The sequence below is a fragment of the Molothrus aeneus genome, chromosome 8, assembly GCF_037042795.1.
Source record: "Molothrus aeneus isolate 106 chromosome 8, BPBGC_Maene_1.0, whole genome shotgun sequence".
Taxonomy (NCBI): domain Eukaryota; kingdom Metazoa; phylum Chordata; class Aves; order Passeriformes; family Icteridae; genus Molothrus; species Molothrus aeneus.
In genome coordinates this window covers 22,718,677-22,733,309 of record NC_089653.1, presented here as the reverse complement: position 1 = coordinate 22,733,309, position 14,633 = coordinate 22,718,677, and the positions used below count along the sequence as shown (strand labels likewise).

The following is a 14,633-nucleotide window of genomic DNA, read 5'->3' as shown; positions in this document are numbered from 1 at the left end:
CCCTCCCTTCTTCAGTGGTCAGCTGAGACCCCCACCCACTGACCGCCTTTGTATTCCTGGCCTTTGGACACAGTGACAGGGCCCTTTATGAGACCCCAATCAAGACCCCCATGTCACAGGTACCTAGTAGAGATACCAGACCCTTTTCAAATGAGGAACAACAAGGAAAATATGCTGGCCCATTGTCCCAGCACAGCACCAAGGGAGATGAAAGGGACAGGCTGCTCCCTCTCCGCAGACTGCCTGCCAATCAACCCCAGTTATTAAGGTCACGATGTGGAAAATCTTCTGACCTACACCTAATCAAAGATGCACCAAGGACTTTTGAGACAACATGGGGGAAGGTGGGAGAGCAAGCATCCCCCTGTCCTCTCCACCCATAAATACAGTGGAGCTTCCACAGCAAATTAGTAGGAGTTACCCCAGCTAGTGCTGCAGCACGCTTGCCCCAGGTACCACTAGGGCAGCCAAGCAGAGCTCTGTGCTGGCATGCAGCCTCAGAAGAGCTTAAATTAAAAGCATTTCTCACTGAAAAGTTACAGAGTGAGCAACACTGGAGGTGGCTCAGAAGCCGCGATAGAGGACACTGTGAGACAAATACTAAGCATCCTCTTTCCTATTGCTGATATCTTTGCGTGGGCTGTGGGTTTCACCAAACATGGTCAGCACCATCCAACAGAGAGTCTTGAAGAAAAACTCAGTAGATGTGAATCTCTGAGTCTCCAAAAGCTGAAGCACCTGCAAGAGTGGACAGATGCCAATAGTGCAGAGCAGACATTCTGACTCCCCCCTTGCATGATACAGGATGAAGATACCAAGATGATGCTGATGGTGGCAGTTTTTGGGACTACACAGAAATATCTCACAGAGAGGAGGTAGGAGCCATGTGCACTGCCAGAACTACGAGATGAAGACAAAACAATTAGAGCTTGGGTCAGATGGGATCAGAGAAGCACATCCCACCAGACAGCTCGAGAGCACTTGGAACATGGACAAGATCAACTGCCTCTGAAGGTTGTTCTGCATCACTCACTGAGTCATCACCATACACTCAGAACAGTCAGACATAATACTTCAACCTGACAAGTGACACAAGAAATGACAGACTACATTCTGTGATAGTTCACATAAAAAGGAAAGGAAAAAATCCAAACTCCATAACAGGAACATTATTCAGCATATATAGGATGCTTCTGCAAGTGCATGACTTTGAATTAGGTCCTCCAGAAGAGCCACACGGTGGGTGTAAGTCATAGACACCACTGGCACACTTATGATCAGTCTTGAAGAATCCTAAATTTTTGACACTCTTCTTCATGCACCTTAACTACTGTCATTCAGGGAAAACCCTTCCTGATCCCATGCCAGCTTGCTGCTCTCATCCTGTTGGCATTCTTTAAAGCCCACCTGGATGAAGGTTTTAGTGAAAGGAGAACAAATTTGGGGTGGCAGTATAGTGAAGCCATAGAAAGTGGAACAGTCACAGCAACCAAGCTGCAAGTTTCTTTATGCTAAACATTGCTCATGTGTTGGCTCATTTTCCTCTGTCTTTTAGCTAAAAGGTACCAGTGCAGTGCTACTGGAGTCCCCCATTCCTGTCAGACAGCCTGCAGAAGGTAACAGCCTACGAGTGGTGACCAGCTGGGTAAGAGATGAGAAGTGGAAGATTTCAAAAGAGCTCTGGGACAAAGATTCATGTCTTTACACAAACCCTACTACATTGCTTCCCAACTGCAAGTCATTGACATTCCTAAAACTATACCTTTGTTCCTTGGCTTTTTCACAACTGTTGAAGCACGTGGAAAACAGCTTTTTTTTTCTTGATGTTGAACCAACTGCTTAGCCATGGCAAGGCATGGTCTGGTTTAGGTCGTTGCAAGCCAAGATCCAAACTGACACCTCAGACATTGTAAGCTGCTGTGCTCAGAGCAGACATTAGTTAAGCCCTACAGCACAAAAGACAGATATTGCCTTTACTTCAGGGCAATATCCTCCACTATCACCCTCCTTTCAAATGCCAATGGCAGGCTGAGGGCCAGTCTCCTGCTGTCCTCAGAATGAATCAACACTCCTTTAGAAGGGTCAGGCTGCTATCTTAGGACACTACAGCTTCACTTCCCACCTCAGGGCATGAGCTTGCATCCTCTGAGTGACAGGTTCAGCCTCATCTGGGAGGAGTAACGGTGGAAGCTGAGCCTGCTTAGAGGCATCTGCACCTGGGGTTCTCACCGCGCAAGAAAGGTCCATCCCTCTGTGTCCCTCCCCGCCCCCAAAAGCAGTCATTTGAAAGGCGGGGAGGGAACAGACACCACTCTAATTGTAGGAGTGAAACCTGGCATCCTCCTGCTCATCTACCTTTGCACTCCATTTCTGTTTCTCTTTGAACCTCTGGTACAGCTTGTCAGGTCGCTGCCCTCCTGAGAGATCAGAAAAAAAAAATAAAACAGTGATTACTATTGTACACTGATATGCACGCTGGAGAAAGAGGGAGAGAAAAGGAGAGAGAGAACAGCCTCCATGTGTCAGACTATGAAAGGGCTTCGACTGAAGCCACCTGAAAAACAAACCCTTAATTTAAATGTTAATGAAAGTGCTGAAGAGACATCAGAGGCTTTCATTTCTCTACAAGGAACAGAAACACCAGGTCTAGAATTTATGGCCCCCTTCACCTCCCCTCTCTTCTTCTCTGCTCCATCAGCCACAGAAGTAAGGAAAGGAAAAAAACCCTAATTTTAACATTAACTCCACACTTCCACCCTAGGATGCAATTGCTAAATTATCTGTTGGCAGGACACTGATCAAAGGTGGAAAAACAAAGGCACACTGCACAACCGAGCAAAGGTAAACAGCAGCCAAGGTCTGGTGAAGTTACCTTCTCCCCCTGCGAACTTAAAAAGCAAAGAGAAAACAATCACAAACTGGAAATGGAAACCTCAAACCATAAGGTTGCCAGCTCCCTCAACTAAGTTTCTTCTGTCACATCGATTAAACAGTCATGGATTCTCCTGTGCAAACCATGCAGCACAAGAAAGATGCTTCCTCCAAGCTTTCTGAGACAGACTTTCCCCTCAAGCAAGGGGAAAAATGATAAAAAACTGCAGGGGGAGGAAAAAAAATTCAATATGCAACACAGCTCAACACAATTAGAAACAGATGTCTGCGTTCCAATTCAGTCAGCTACTGCCTTCCAAAACCTGCTCACCTGCCTGCAACCACTAGTGAGACAATTCACACAGTCACAGAAAATATATACATTAGAGTATTGGCCAAAAGTGACAAAAAGGGAGGAAGCGATCAATCACGTGAGTTTTAGAGGGCAAAAGAAAGAAACTGAAGGGAAGAAAGGTAAGCTGCAGTTTCTCAATTCTAGAAACAAACAAATATGCAAACATTTCTATGAGGAGAGGGAAAACAAACATGCATGTTCGTGTGTTCACCCACGTGAAGAAGACCAAATAGAGCTATTATCATACAATGAAAGAAGGTAAAACAAAGTCTTTCTTCCTCCCAACATCAAGGGAACAGTCAGAGCAAATGGATAAGACACAGGTGTCATTTTAGCTCCAGAGGGGAGAAACTGATACTCATTTCCTGCTCCTCAGCTTTAGGGTGAAAGAGCACCAAGTCAGTTATGACTATTGCATATACCTAGAAACCCACATCCAGATCGCCCTCTGAGGTCAGTAAAAGATGGCAGTTAATGCCACCACTAACTCTGCACGTCCACTCTGGGATCTCACAGTTGAGCAGGTTCTTCCTGCCCTGCTTAAGAAACAGCTGCAGGTCAGAGTCCCCTCTCAATTATTCAAACCGACCAGGCTCTGGGAAGATCCCCAAGGACAGCAGAGCTATTGCTGCCGGCTGTTTTGCTGGCAATGCACAAACCCCAACAAAACTCAGTTACTTCTCCCAAGTCCTAGCAGACTCAGAGAGGTTAACTGCACAAAGCAAGGTCAAAGCAGAGCACACTACAGCCAACAGCTCATCTTGATATGCAGTAGGGGAAACCTGCTGATAAAATCGGAGTAAGAAATGAGGGCAGGGGAACATTATCCAACATTTTAACTTCTACCCATTAGGGCTTCAATTGCACAGTTAAAACCACTGCAAAATTGCTCTGATTCAAGTGGGTTGTTTTGCTCTCAGGCAACCTGCAAGATCAAATTGTTACTCTTTCACAAGAAGTTTCTAGATAGCCATTAGAAAGAAGCCCTCAATATTAATCATTTTCATCGCTCCCAATGGAAGAGAGGCCCATTCAGTAAAGTAACCTTTCTCTTCCTTCCTTTCCCCAATGAGTTTGGGGCATGTTTCACAATTTGCCTGAAGTTGTCCGTAGAAGCAGAGATCTCCTCAGATATTACTTCCTCATAATAATCCATGGGAGAGGCAATTAGGTTAAAATCAGCATGTTTAAACACAGGAGTTGGGTCTCAACTACAACACTGCATAAACAGAAGAGCCAGCCCGGCTTTTTAAATTTAGCTGTTCATGTAAGTACATATTTTCCTTTAAATTAGGCATCCAATGCAGACAGCTAGTCTTCAGTACAAACTTTCATTCTCTCTGCAGTTAACTTGCACTTCACCAAGGCAATATCCACAAGGAGAGGTCATCTATTGCAGCAGACTAATGACAAAGTCAGAAAACAAGAGACTGTCTCTTGGGCTTACACACCCAAAGCATGCTTCTGTCACAGTAGGGCACTTTATGATTGCCCCAGAGTGTACCAGGGGTTTCCTAGCTCTCTACCTACAGCTGAAACTTGGCATCCTGCTGCTCATCTACAGTCACACGTTGGAAACCATCTGTGTGCCTCTGTCTTCTCTTTGCTTCCTTTAAAATCTGACACACTTTGAGTACAGCATCTCATGACAAATATTTAAATATTTAAAAATGAAAATAGCAAATGCCAGTGGCCAGGCCTGGCAGGAGAAGTCAGCTTAGATCTGAGTACTTTTTCAAATTCAACACAAAAAAAATCTGGATCCAAGATTCATAATGAATCTAACATGAAGGTGCACTCTTTTCTTTCCCCTCCAGTTTACATTGTACACTGCTCCCATCTCTTCCCTGGCTGCTGCCACCTCAGGGAACCAGAAAGCATGAAGGTTCCACTGCTCTACCAGAAACTCCCGAGTTTGCCTCACTTTGCACATTTGAATTGGTCCACTGCACTTAGGCTTGCCATGGTCCCTGAGCACAAATAAGTCACTGCAGCAAGCACCAGTAAATGAAAGTTTAACATCTGCGTGATGCAGAGTTCAAGAGGCAAATGAACTCATGGGGGGAAGAAGATTATGAGCAGCTAAGAGATGTAGTTTAGGGTACGAAGCAGAGTAAGTACAGCATTTTACTAAGCCATAGAGAAGGACAGCTTCAGAGATCAATTAAACCAGTGGCTGAAAGAAGCTGAGGTACCCATATTTTAAGTATCCTACTTTAAGAACTCTCTCAGAATCTCCTCTAGTCACTTATGAGACATGCAACGTGTGACCTGCTATTCAAAGCACACCAACCAGCATAACTTTGCAGAGTTGCTGAAAACCCAGAATGAACACAATGCCCTCCCATCCCCATTACCCTGCAGAGAGCACTGTTAGGGATCCCCAAAGCAATGAAGCTCCAACAACACACATGGATGTCAAGACACTTCCATGGCTGAAAAAGTTATGTAAAGGACAAAGCACAGTTTTCCCCTGCACAGTATGAAGAGATGATCCAATATTCTTGGTACCCTTTTAATACCTTTCCCCCTACCTCATCTCTCTTACAGGAATCATTCTGTTTGCAGATCTAGAAACATCCAGAATAGCACCACTACACTAAGAACAAGGAAGCCTCCTCCTCCAGCTCTGCACATCTACAGGATGATCTCCGTAGTGACACAAGGAAACTATGGACAAATCAAAGCAGAATACCTAAGGGAAAATGCCTGAAACCAGAGGAGCTGTGCTCTAAGAGCACAAGTCTCTAATGTTTAGCCTGAGTGTACAGGCACTGTCCTCTAGAGTAGCAGCCCCGCAGTGCAGGACTACAGCAGCCACGGCAAAAACCCAGTGGTGGGTCAGGAACATATGGGATACTTTGTAAGAAGCTTCACACAGAGGAAGATATCACTGAAAAGATGAAAAGTTTCACACCATTAACAGCTGAAGTTCAGTAAGAATACCACCCTGACTACTCTAGAGAGTCTAAATCCTGGCGAAGTTCCAGGTCAGGAAACTACAGCTTCTCCAAAGCGATTTTGAACGGCTAGAGTTGGAGGAGCCTTTCTTGCTCCTACCCTACTGAACAGAACTGCTCTGAGCTCTGTGTGTCCACAGTAGACACAGCTGCCATTTCTTAGCATCAATGGGCCAAAATACTGAGGTGGTTGGAGCCTTACTCCCCAGCAGTTATACAGCAGTAGAACTACCTGTCCTTATGGAGGAGATCTCAGTTTACATCAGCACAATTGAGAAGGGAGAATCAGAAGGTCACGTTAAATGTTGAGGAGGAAGTGGAGGTTATAGGCCATGTTCAGCCTCACTGGGGAACAAATGTATCCAAACTCTAGCTAGAAGGATGGGGACTGCAAGGGAGGAAAAGCTTTAGACATAAGTGCATAAGGAATGCATATGGGTGAAATATGGGCTCTTGCAAATAAAACAGAAACCACAGAGCTCCCCAAAGCAGACTTTCCTAGAAACCAGATATTATCTTTTTGATACTCACGCTCATTAGACAGCAAGTAATAAAACCTATTAGTGAAAAATTCATCTCCCCTGCCCCTTGCCCTGGCCAACCCCCACCACATGCCCTCCTGCTCTGATCCTCTCTCTCTTCTAGGATGGCTGCGATTTGTTCTGAGAAGCGACAGGTTTATAGGTTAGCCGACACCTTCTCTCTGTGGAATTTTAATTAACTTCTCCCATCGTCAATATGTTAAGGAGCAGGGTTCCCATTATACGAGGTCAGCAGCGTGTTTCAGGCCCTGCTATATCAGCCGTCAAATTGAAGAATTAATGACGTGGCTAATTGGCTCTAATTCTCCACACCCCCCTCCCTAAAATATGGAGGGGTAAGGGGGGAGTGCAGTAGGCTGGGCTAGTGGGAGAGGCTGGTACAGTCCACAGTCTCATAAAAAATGAGAGTGGACAATTTAAGCCCACTTGTTCATGGGTTAGCTGTTCCACCACCTCCAATTTATCACCCTGCAGGGAGGAAAGGGGAGGTGGGGAGACTGAGGGTAAATATTGTGACAGAGAGTGTGCACAAGCACGCACACCACGGAGAGGAACACCATCCTGACAAGAGGCCACGGCAGTAGGTCATCACTTAGGAGTAGGAAGCAGAATGCCACTGGCCTCTAACCAGCCACAGTGCCTGAGCCAGAGCCTGTCTGCCAGAAAAGGGACCCTTGCAGCACAGAAGACAGCAAAAGGCTTCTTTCTCACATCTTGCAGCAGAACTAACACACATGGCTATTCTCAAAAACACGAATTGTCTCCAACACTCAGAGCAAAGGAACAAGGCAACAGCAAAATCATAGTAAGCCTGGAGTGTCATTTCTCTGATAAAGCCATTAGCTCTGTACCACTGAGTTTCTGCTGCCTGCAAAACAAGCTTGGAAATCTAACAAGGACAGCAGTTGTGGACAGTATTTTGGTTTTGCACAAGCCTAAAACTCAGCAGTTGCAGACATCACATGAGCAGCAACAGCAGCTCTTCTTCCCCTTTTCCTGAGGTATGCTGAGGAAGAACCTCTCTTGCATGCAGGCCAGTTTAACAGGCAACCAAAGAGACAGATCACTGTTAGTTGGTGTACAATTTTAACAGTGAGAGTTTCTCAGATTTTCACTTCCTCAATAACAGGAGCACTTCAAAGAACACCCTGGAAGACACTGGTGTATGTATTGCCCTTGCCTTCCACACTGAAACTGTACTTGTAGCATTCTATGCACTAGAAGCACAGAGCTACAGGCAACAGAGGCTGGAAAACCACATCCCTGAACTCTACTTCATCTTTGCCAGTTCAACACGTACAAAAAAACCTGAGTTCTAACCACTGCACGCAGCTCTCAAGCAGAGACCTTTTTACTCAGAATCTCTCCTGCCAGAGAATGAGAATACAAGTTGGCATCTTTTCAGCACTGAAAAATCTCAAGAGGATCCAGCTCACTGTTTCTAATTAGCAAGTCAGCGTTCCTTCCTCAAGAAAGAATGAACAGGTCCCACCTGCAGCACTAAGAGGAACCCAGGACCACCTTCATGGCCTCTTTATAAGGGGATCACTCTGCTGGTATAGGAAATAAGGACCACATGCTCTCCCCTGAGCTCCTGCTGCAGGCACAAGCACCTGATCAGCCTCCACACAAATCAAGTCCCTGAACCGTCACATTGGTGCCTCACAAGGATTTGTGGACACACAGCCTATCCAACTCCTTTACTTCCCTCTGATGAAAATTGGGAATAAAGAGATGTGTTACCTTAATAATGGGCTGATAGCAATGGACCACACTCGATCCTCTGTCTGCACTGTATGTAGACACTGACCAACTCTGCCCGCGGACAGGGACCAAACCTAAAGAGAGAGATGCATGTTATGCCACATCACCCAAAACTGCAGAAGGTAGGATGCATGCTGCTAATACTGTGCTGGAAGAGCTGCCCAAACTGCCTTGCTTACCTTCCCACAGACCCTCTGTGAATTCCAATTACTTATTTTGGAAAGCAGAGCCTTCAATTGCTGGCAGAATCAAGCACTTGAAGACAGCTTATAAGAAGGACCTTCCACCCCATTGGTAACAGAGAGAGCACTCCCATCACCACTTGCTCTCTAAGGGCAGCACTCAACACAAACTCCTCATCTTCTGTAGTTAAATAAATGACAACTAGGATTTGTTCAAACCTGTTCTCTTGAACAGTGTGGGAAGACTTACTAGCATCCCTGAAAATTTTCCATTAATATTAAGTATAAAGTTAATCATTCACCAGCCTGTAAAATAATCTTCTTTTATAAGACCCCCCCGCTTTAGACCAAGTTTTTCAAGTGTACCCCAGGCTGCTTTCAAACTGGCTGCCCTTGCTCACTGACAGTATGAGAGAATTCCTGCCCTCCCCCAACAGTACAAACACACACATCTCCTTCCACAAGTTTACCCCTTTGTTTCTGCATCCTAATAAAGGTCCCAAAATTCTTGCTGGGGCCTCTGCTAGTGGCCCTCATTTTCTCCACCTTGCCATCATTCTTGGCCCACAGGACTCAAGCCCTCCAGTTGTCTGTAACCGACCCCCAGTGTTTTGCTTCAGGACTTCAAAGCACAGAGTGCCCTATTTGTTTGTTTGTTGATAATGCCCAGGATTGCAGGCTATTCTTGTCAGCGGGGAATTTAGCACCTAGTGTCAGCAAAAGCAGCAGAAAAGCTTAACTCCTTTAAGGCATCCCTATCTCCTACAGGTTAAAAATATTGCTCAGAGCACACTATCTGCTGCCTATCACACAGGAATGTACATTAACAGCTCTTCAGGGCTTAGTCCTAATCAACACTCAGCAGAGCCCTCAATAGCTTAGACACTTAGAGCCCCTTTAAAAGGTTGGTAGGGATTCCCTTCCACCCTCCAAGAGTCTCATTCACGCAAACAACACAGTCTACAAAAGGGATGATAAAAATTAAGAGGTGAACATCCCCAGAGTATATGCTGTGGGGAGCACTGTGTGGGCAAGATCTCACACTAGCTCTAAGAAAAACAGCTTGAAATTCCCCTCTGGGCTTCAGGAATTTGTTCTCAAGGTCGAGGATGTCTGTCCTCCAGCTGTCAGAGAAGTAGCAAGAAGGCACTCTCCCAGAAAAGAGGATCCACAGACCAGAGAGGAGCAGCACTGCTGAAGTGTGAGACAAAGAAGCATCAAGGTCTTGCTCCCAGGAGGCAAACAGCAATCCCAAAATTGCCTTTTGCATTGGAACATTGCTTGCTTTACTTGGAAGTGATTTTACTCAGGAGTACATCTGTACAGAGGGACCAACAAAAATAAATGGGGTCATGCTGCTTCACACCCTTCCTACAAAACCTTGAAAGAGAACCTTAAGTCTTTCCTTGCTTCAGCTTCCCCTCTTCTAAAACAGCAATTAGTTGGTTTTCCTGTTACTTCATGAATGCTCTATGATATAAACCAGGGACCAAGAGTGTCTATCAGCCTACCCAGAGCAAAAAACCAACATATTCAACACACAGCAACCACTTCCAACAATGAAACAAGTGGTTGTGAAGATACTACAGGTACTGCATCATGCTAGCAGGATAAGGGTGAAACATCTGTGTAGAGCTTCCTAAACTGATCAAAGAGCTGATTACAGCTCAGATGAACAACTCTCCAGGTCCACACAGGAACAAAGCATTGCCAACCAGATCCAGAAGGACAAAAATCAACAAGGTCCTGCCCCAAAAAGAAACAGCCAAAAATTATGTGACAGCACCCAGTGATGCCAGCTGGAAGAGAAAAATGGGAGCAAACAATTCTCATAGTCTAACTTCATTCCTGGTTTGCAAACCAAGAACCATTGGAAAAAAAAAAAATGAAAACCCCCACACAGATAACTAAACCAAAAAATTAGTAAATAACCATAGATTTGGAAAAAGGCCATCCTATCCTTTACAGAGATTGAATATATAGCAGAGAGTACGTTAAACTACATTGCAATGTTAAATCACAAAACAAGGATGGGTTTGAGATCCATACAGCAAATTTCACACTAAATGGCATGGATTTCCACTACAGTGTAGATGGATGTACAGGGAAAGAAGCAAAACATCAGCTGCTGCCTTCTGCACTTCCAAGTTTAAGGCAGCAGCTGATGCTGTAAATTACTTCCAAATCTCTTTCTAACAAGCCTGGCAGAGCAAGCATCTTTTCAGAGATATAAGCCAAGACAGTCAGCATTCCTTCTGCAAGGAGTACAGGGCTCACAACAGTTCTGCTGACACTTAAATATTCATGGCACAAGACCTCTGAAGTCACCTCTACAGCAGCACCTGCAGCTGCTGAAACACTCCCTGCTCACCTTCGCCGTTCGGTCCCGGGAGCCGCTGACAATGAGGCCGCCTTGGAAGTCCACACAGTTCACCTCCTGCTCATGTGCAGAGAACTTGACACTGTAGGAGCCATGGAGCTTGTGAAGGACAATACTTCCATCTCTGAAAAACAAATCACAGGCAGGGAATTTGTACCTCTTGGACATGCACCTTCCACTAATGCTTTGGAGTGCTACAAAAAGACCAGGCCTGGTCTCTGACAGAGCTGAAATTCATGCAGCATTATTAACCCTCCACTCTTCACACATCACCTGTTCTCTTGCAATTTCACATCCGGCCAGTTAAAGCCTAATCTGATGCACGTGAAAATTTTCCTGGCTATCTTTCCACCCTTCACTTTGTGTTAAGCTGCAGAAACTATAGCAAAGCAGCCATTCCTCCCCCTACCGCTTTGAGCTTGCCAGAATCCTGTCTGTATGCTGAGTGGCTGGAGTAAGGGAACAAGTGAGAGGACATTCTCACCCATGTCCAAGCCTCAGCTTTTCATTCATTTCAGAGCAGCCATGTAGGGTGCTGTGCTTTGAATTAATTACCCAGACATTTAGACCTTTTTCAACCAACACAGTTACTGGAATTTTAAATGCAAGCCTTCATTTTCACCTGAATTTCGGTCTATAGTTCACAGGGGAAAGTCTCACAATACCCAGGGCAGACAGCCATGCTTGTCTCTCCCAATTCTGTGCTTAACTGTTGGGCATATTTTTTATAGTTTTAGCCATTAATGAAAGTCCTGTCACTTGCTGTAACTGTAAAAGTCCAGTGAAATGCAAAATGAATTGGAGAAGTGTGTGTGTGCTGGAAGGCCTGGCAGTTTGTCCCCTCTCCACAATTATATCAGTGGGTCTAATAAACACACACTTGTCTCTAGAAAACTTCCTGCACTAATGCAGTCCCAGCTAACCAGCAGTACTGATTATTGGAACAGTCTAGCTACCCTGGCTCTAACAGGGAAAGAAATTAAATTTGCATAGCAGTCAGGTTTGCCCGATCAGTCATTCCCGATTCAACAATCCTGTGGACATCAACACAAGTTTACAGAGCAAAGGACACTTTTTAAGGTCAATGGTATGAAACTCAGCTCCTTCACTGCTGCAGGTTCTTTTTCAAGCCAGAACCAAAATTATAAGAATGGAAGCAGCAGCAGCTGACCACAGCCAAGCATGAGGACGCTGTGTAGCAAAACTGGCTCCTCTGCTCTGGGCTGGAGTTACACAGAATCTTTCCAACTTCAGCAACAAAACCCTCGGGCTCCTTCATTCACCCAACTTACCCCCCTCCACTGACAATGTGGGAGTTGACAAGAACAAAGCGACACACGTCCTCCTGGTGGCCAGAGAAGATGGCTTGGGGGTGACGCTGCAAACCTGTCCCCTCTGCACAGAGCTGGTAGGCCTGGATGTTCTCCGCTTGAGACAGGTAGAGATATTCGCCATCCAGCTCCATCCAGGGCATCAAACTGCAAACAGACAGCAGGTTGGGAGCATGCAGGAGTGGGGAGAAGAAAACAAAACAAAACAACCTCACACAGAAAAAGAAAAAAAATTCCATATGCAAACATATCAACAAAAACAAATGTCTGCTCAAGAAAAGTGAAGTTGGAGCAGCAGGTGACATGTAAAAGCAGGGCTTAATATAGCAGCACAGTGAAGCTTCTTCAGCAACATAAAAAGAAGATTACACTCCTGGCATTTTTCTAACCCACAGCTGAGGAAAAGGAAGCATGGAATCTCTGAAAGAGAAGATGGCCAAAAGTCTAGTGAACACAGATAGGAAATACTTAAGGGCCCCCAAACCTGCACATGAGCTCTGTATTTTTTAAGAAACTAGACTGGTGTTGGTGAGCTATGCTGAGCATTTCTAAGAGAGCATTCAGTGTGAGGCTTTTGGTGCAAACAGTCACTCTTGATATTTGCTGGTGCCCAGCAGAGACCACAAAGCTGCCACTGTTCCATACACCTCTAAGCAGGGGTACGTGTCACCAAAATACCACAGGTCTTCCTACAGACAGAAAGTCACCTGCCTCCTGCACTCTGAGGCTACCCAAGTAATTTATGCTTATCATACAGAGGACATATTGTTCTACATTCACACTTCTTCACCTGCTGAGCCATAAGCTGTAGAGCAAACTCTTGGTTTCTCTTGCCCATATTTTAGAAGAGCCCATACGCCCTTTCTACCCACTGCTTTATGTGGGACAGTGGCAGGTTTGTATGGAATTGTATGATTCCAGGCCATGAGCAGTGGAGCCAAAAAAACTATTCCAAAGTATTCTGAAGATTGATGTTACATATGGAAAATATGCTTTACCTTCTGGGAGATCAAGAAGAGGACAAGACACTCATGCAATACCTGAATTAAGTCTGCCATCTCAAGAAGTTTATTTATTCTTGAAACAAAACCAAAATATAGAAGAAAATAGGCTACAATACACACTTAGGCAGTGAGAGCTTTTCTCCAGATTTTGCTTTTTTGTGTAGCCAACACAGAATCAGCAAATACGATTTCTGGATATAGTGAGGCCAGATACAAAGACATGGGACTCATGTCCTGTGGGGCATGGATGTGTGAGATTGTCTCTGCTCTGCCATCATTGCCAAGCGCACCAATGTCCACAGAAACACCGAGCAAATCCAGAGCCCTTCTACAGAGCAGCCTTTCAGTTTTCAAACTATTCAGGAACAAATGGCTTTGAAAGCGGTGGGGCTTCTCATAAAAACCTGTCTCCCTCTTTTTTTTTGATCATTTGTCCTCAGAGGTCACGATTTTCTGTGTCATCAGAGTCATTACACACAGCCGTACCTTGTAACATCACAATGAACAACTAGACACAAGTAAGAGGACAAGATTGCTCATTAGACAGAAGGTTCCAGCTTGCCTGTATTCATCTCCAGTAACAGGCCTTTAATCACATGGACAAAGTAGCTGAGATTATAATATTCATCTGGGACTTGATCATATACATGGAAAAAGTAAGAGGCATCTTTAGAGCAGGAGCTCTGGGTTCAGGCAGGCTTTGATTTCCCCTTCCTTCCTCCACTCCTACGCAGTCCTCTAAAAGCAAGTGAATATCCAGCTTACCTAGACTACAGCCAGTTTCTGCAGCTCTCCTTTTGCACAAGTTTAGCTTTTTACCTTTTTCTATGGCTTTTTCATAAGGAGAAGTAAAAAATCTGAAGCAGAATAAACGAAAATTAGGAGATGCCATTTGGATGGTGGCCTCATTAAATCAGTCCTTGCCTTTTCACTTGGGAAGCTGGTTTAGTAATGATCTCTAATATCCACAGAGCCTGTCTTCACAGATGGTTGCAAGCACTTCAAAGGCAGGTATACAACCTGCACCAAAACCCACTCTGCTCATTACAGCTGTTCCCAGGACTCTAGGCAAGAAGTGGCACATTATGCACCACTTCAATCTACACAGCACAAAAAGGCATGAAAGCTCAGTAGAAGGTCCCTGTTCTCCAGCAGCTAACAAACCACAGTCTTTCTCATTTTTCCTTCAGTCTGATGATGTGAAGGCTGAAAATTTCAATGTGCTGAAGGCTGAAAATTTCAAC

General features: G+C 44.9%; 1 protein-coding gene across 2 annotated transcripts in view; it reads right to left on the bottom strand.

Annotated features, from left to right (window-relative positions):
* FBXW4 (F-box and WD repeat domain containing 4) overlaps positions 1-14,633 on the bottom strand; it is a 59,658-nt gene that overhangs the window by 33,055 nt on the left and 11,970 nt on the right. For both annotated transcript variants that reach the window (XM_066554761.1, XM_066554760.1), the window contains exons 3-5: positions 12,347-12,532; positions 11,046-11,178; positions 8,472-8,566 (exon numbers count right to left, since the gene is read on the bottom strand). In XM_066554761.1, the coding sequence (XP_066410858.1) occupies positions 8,472-8,566; positions 11,046-11,178; positions 12,347-12,532 (414 nt within the window). The remainder of the gene's footprint in view (positions 1-8,471; positions 8,567-11,045; positions 11,179-12,346; positions 12,533-14,633) is intronic.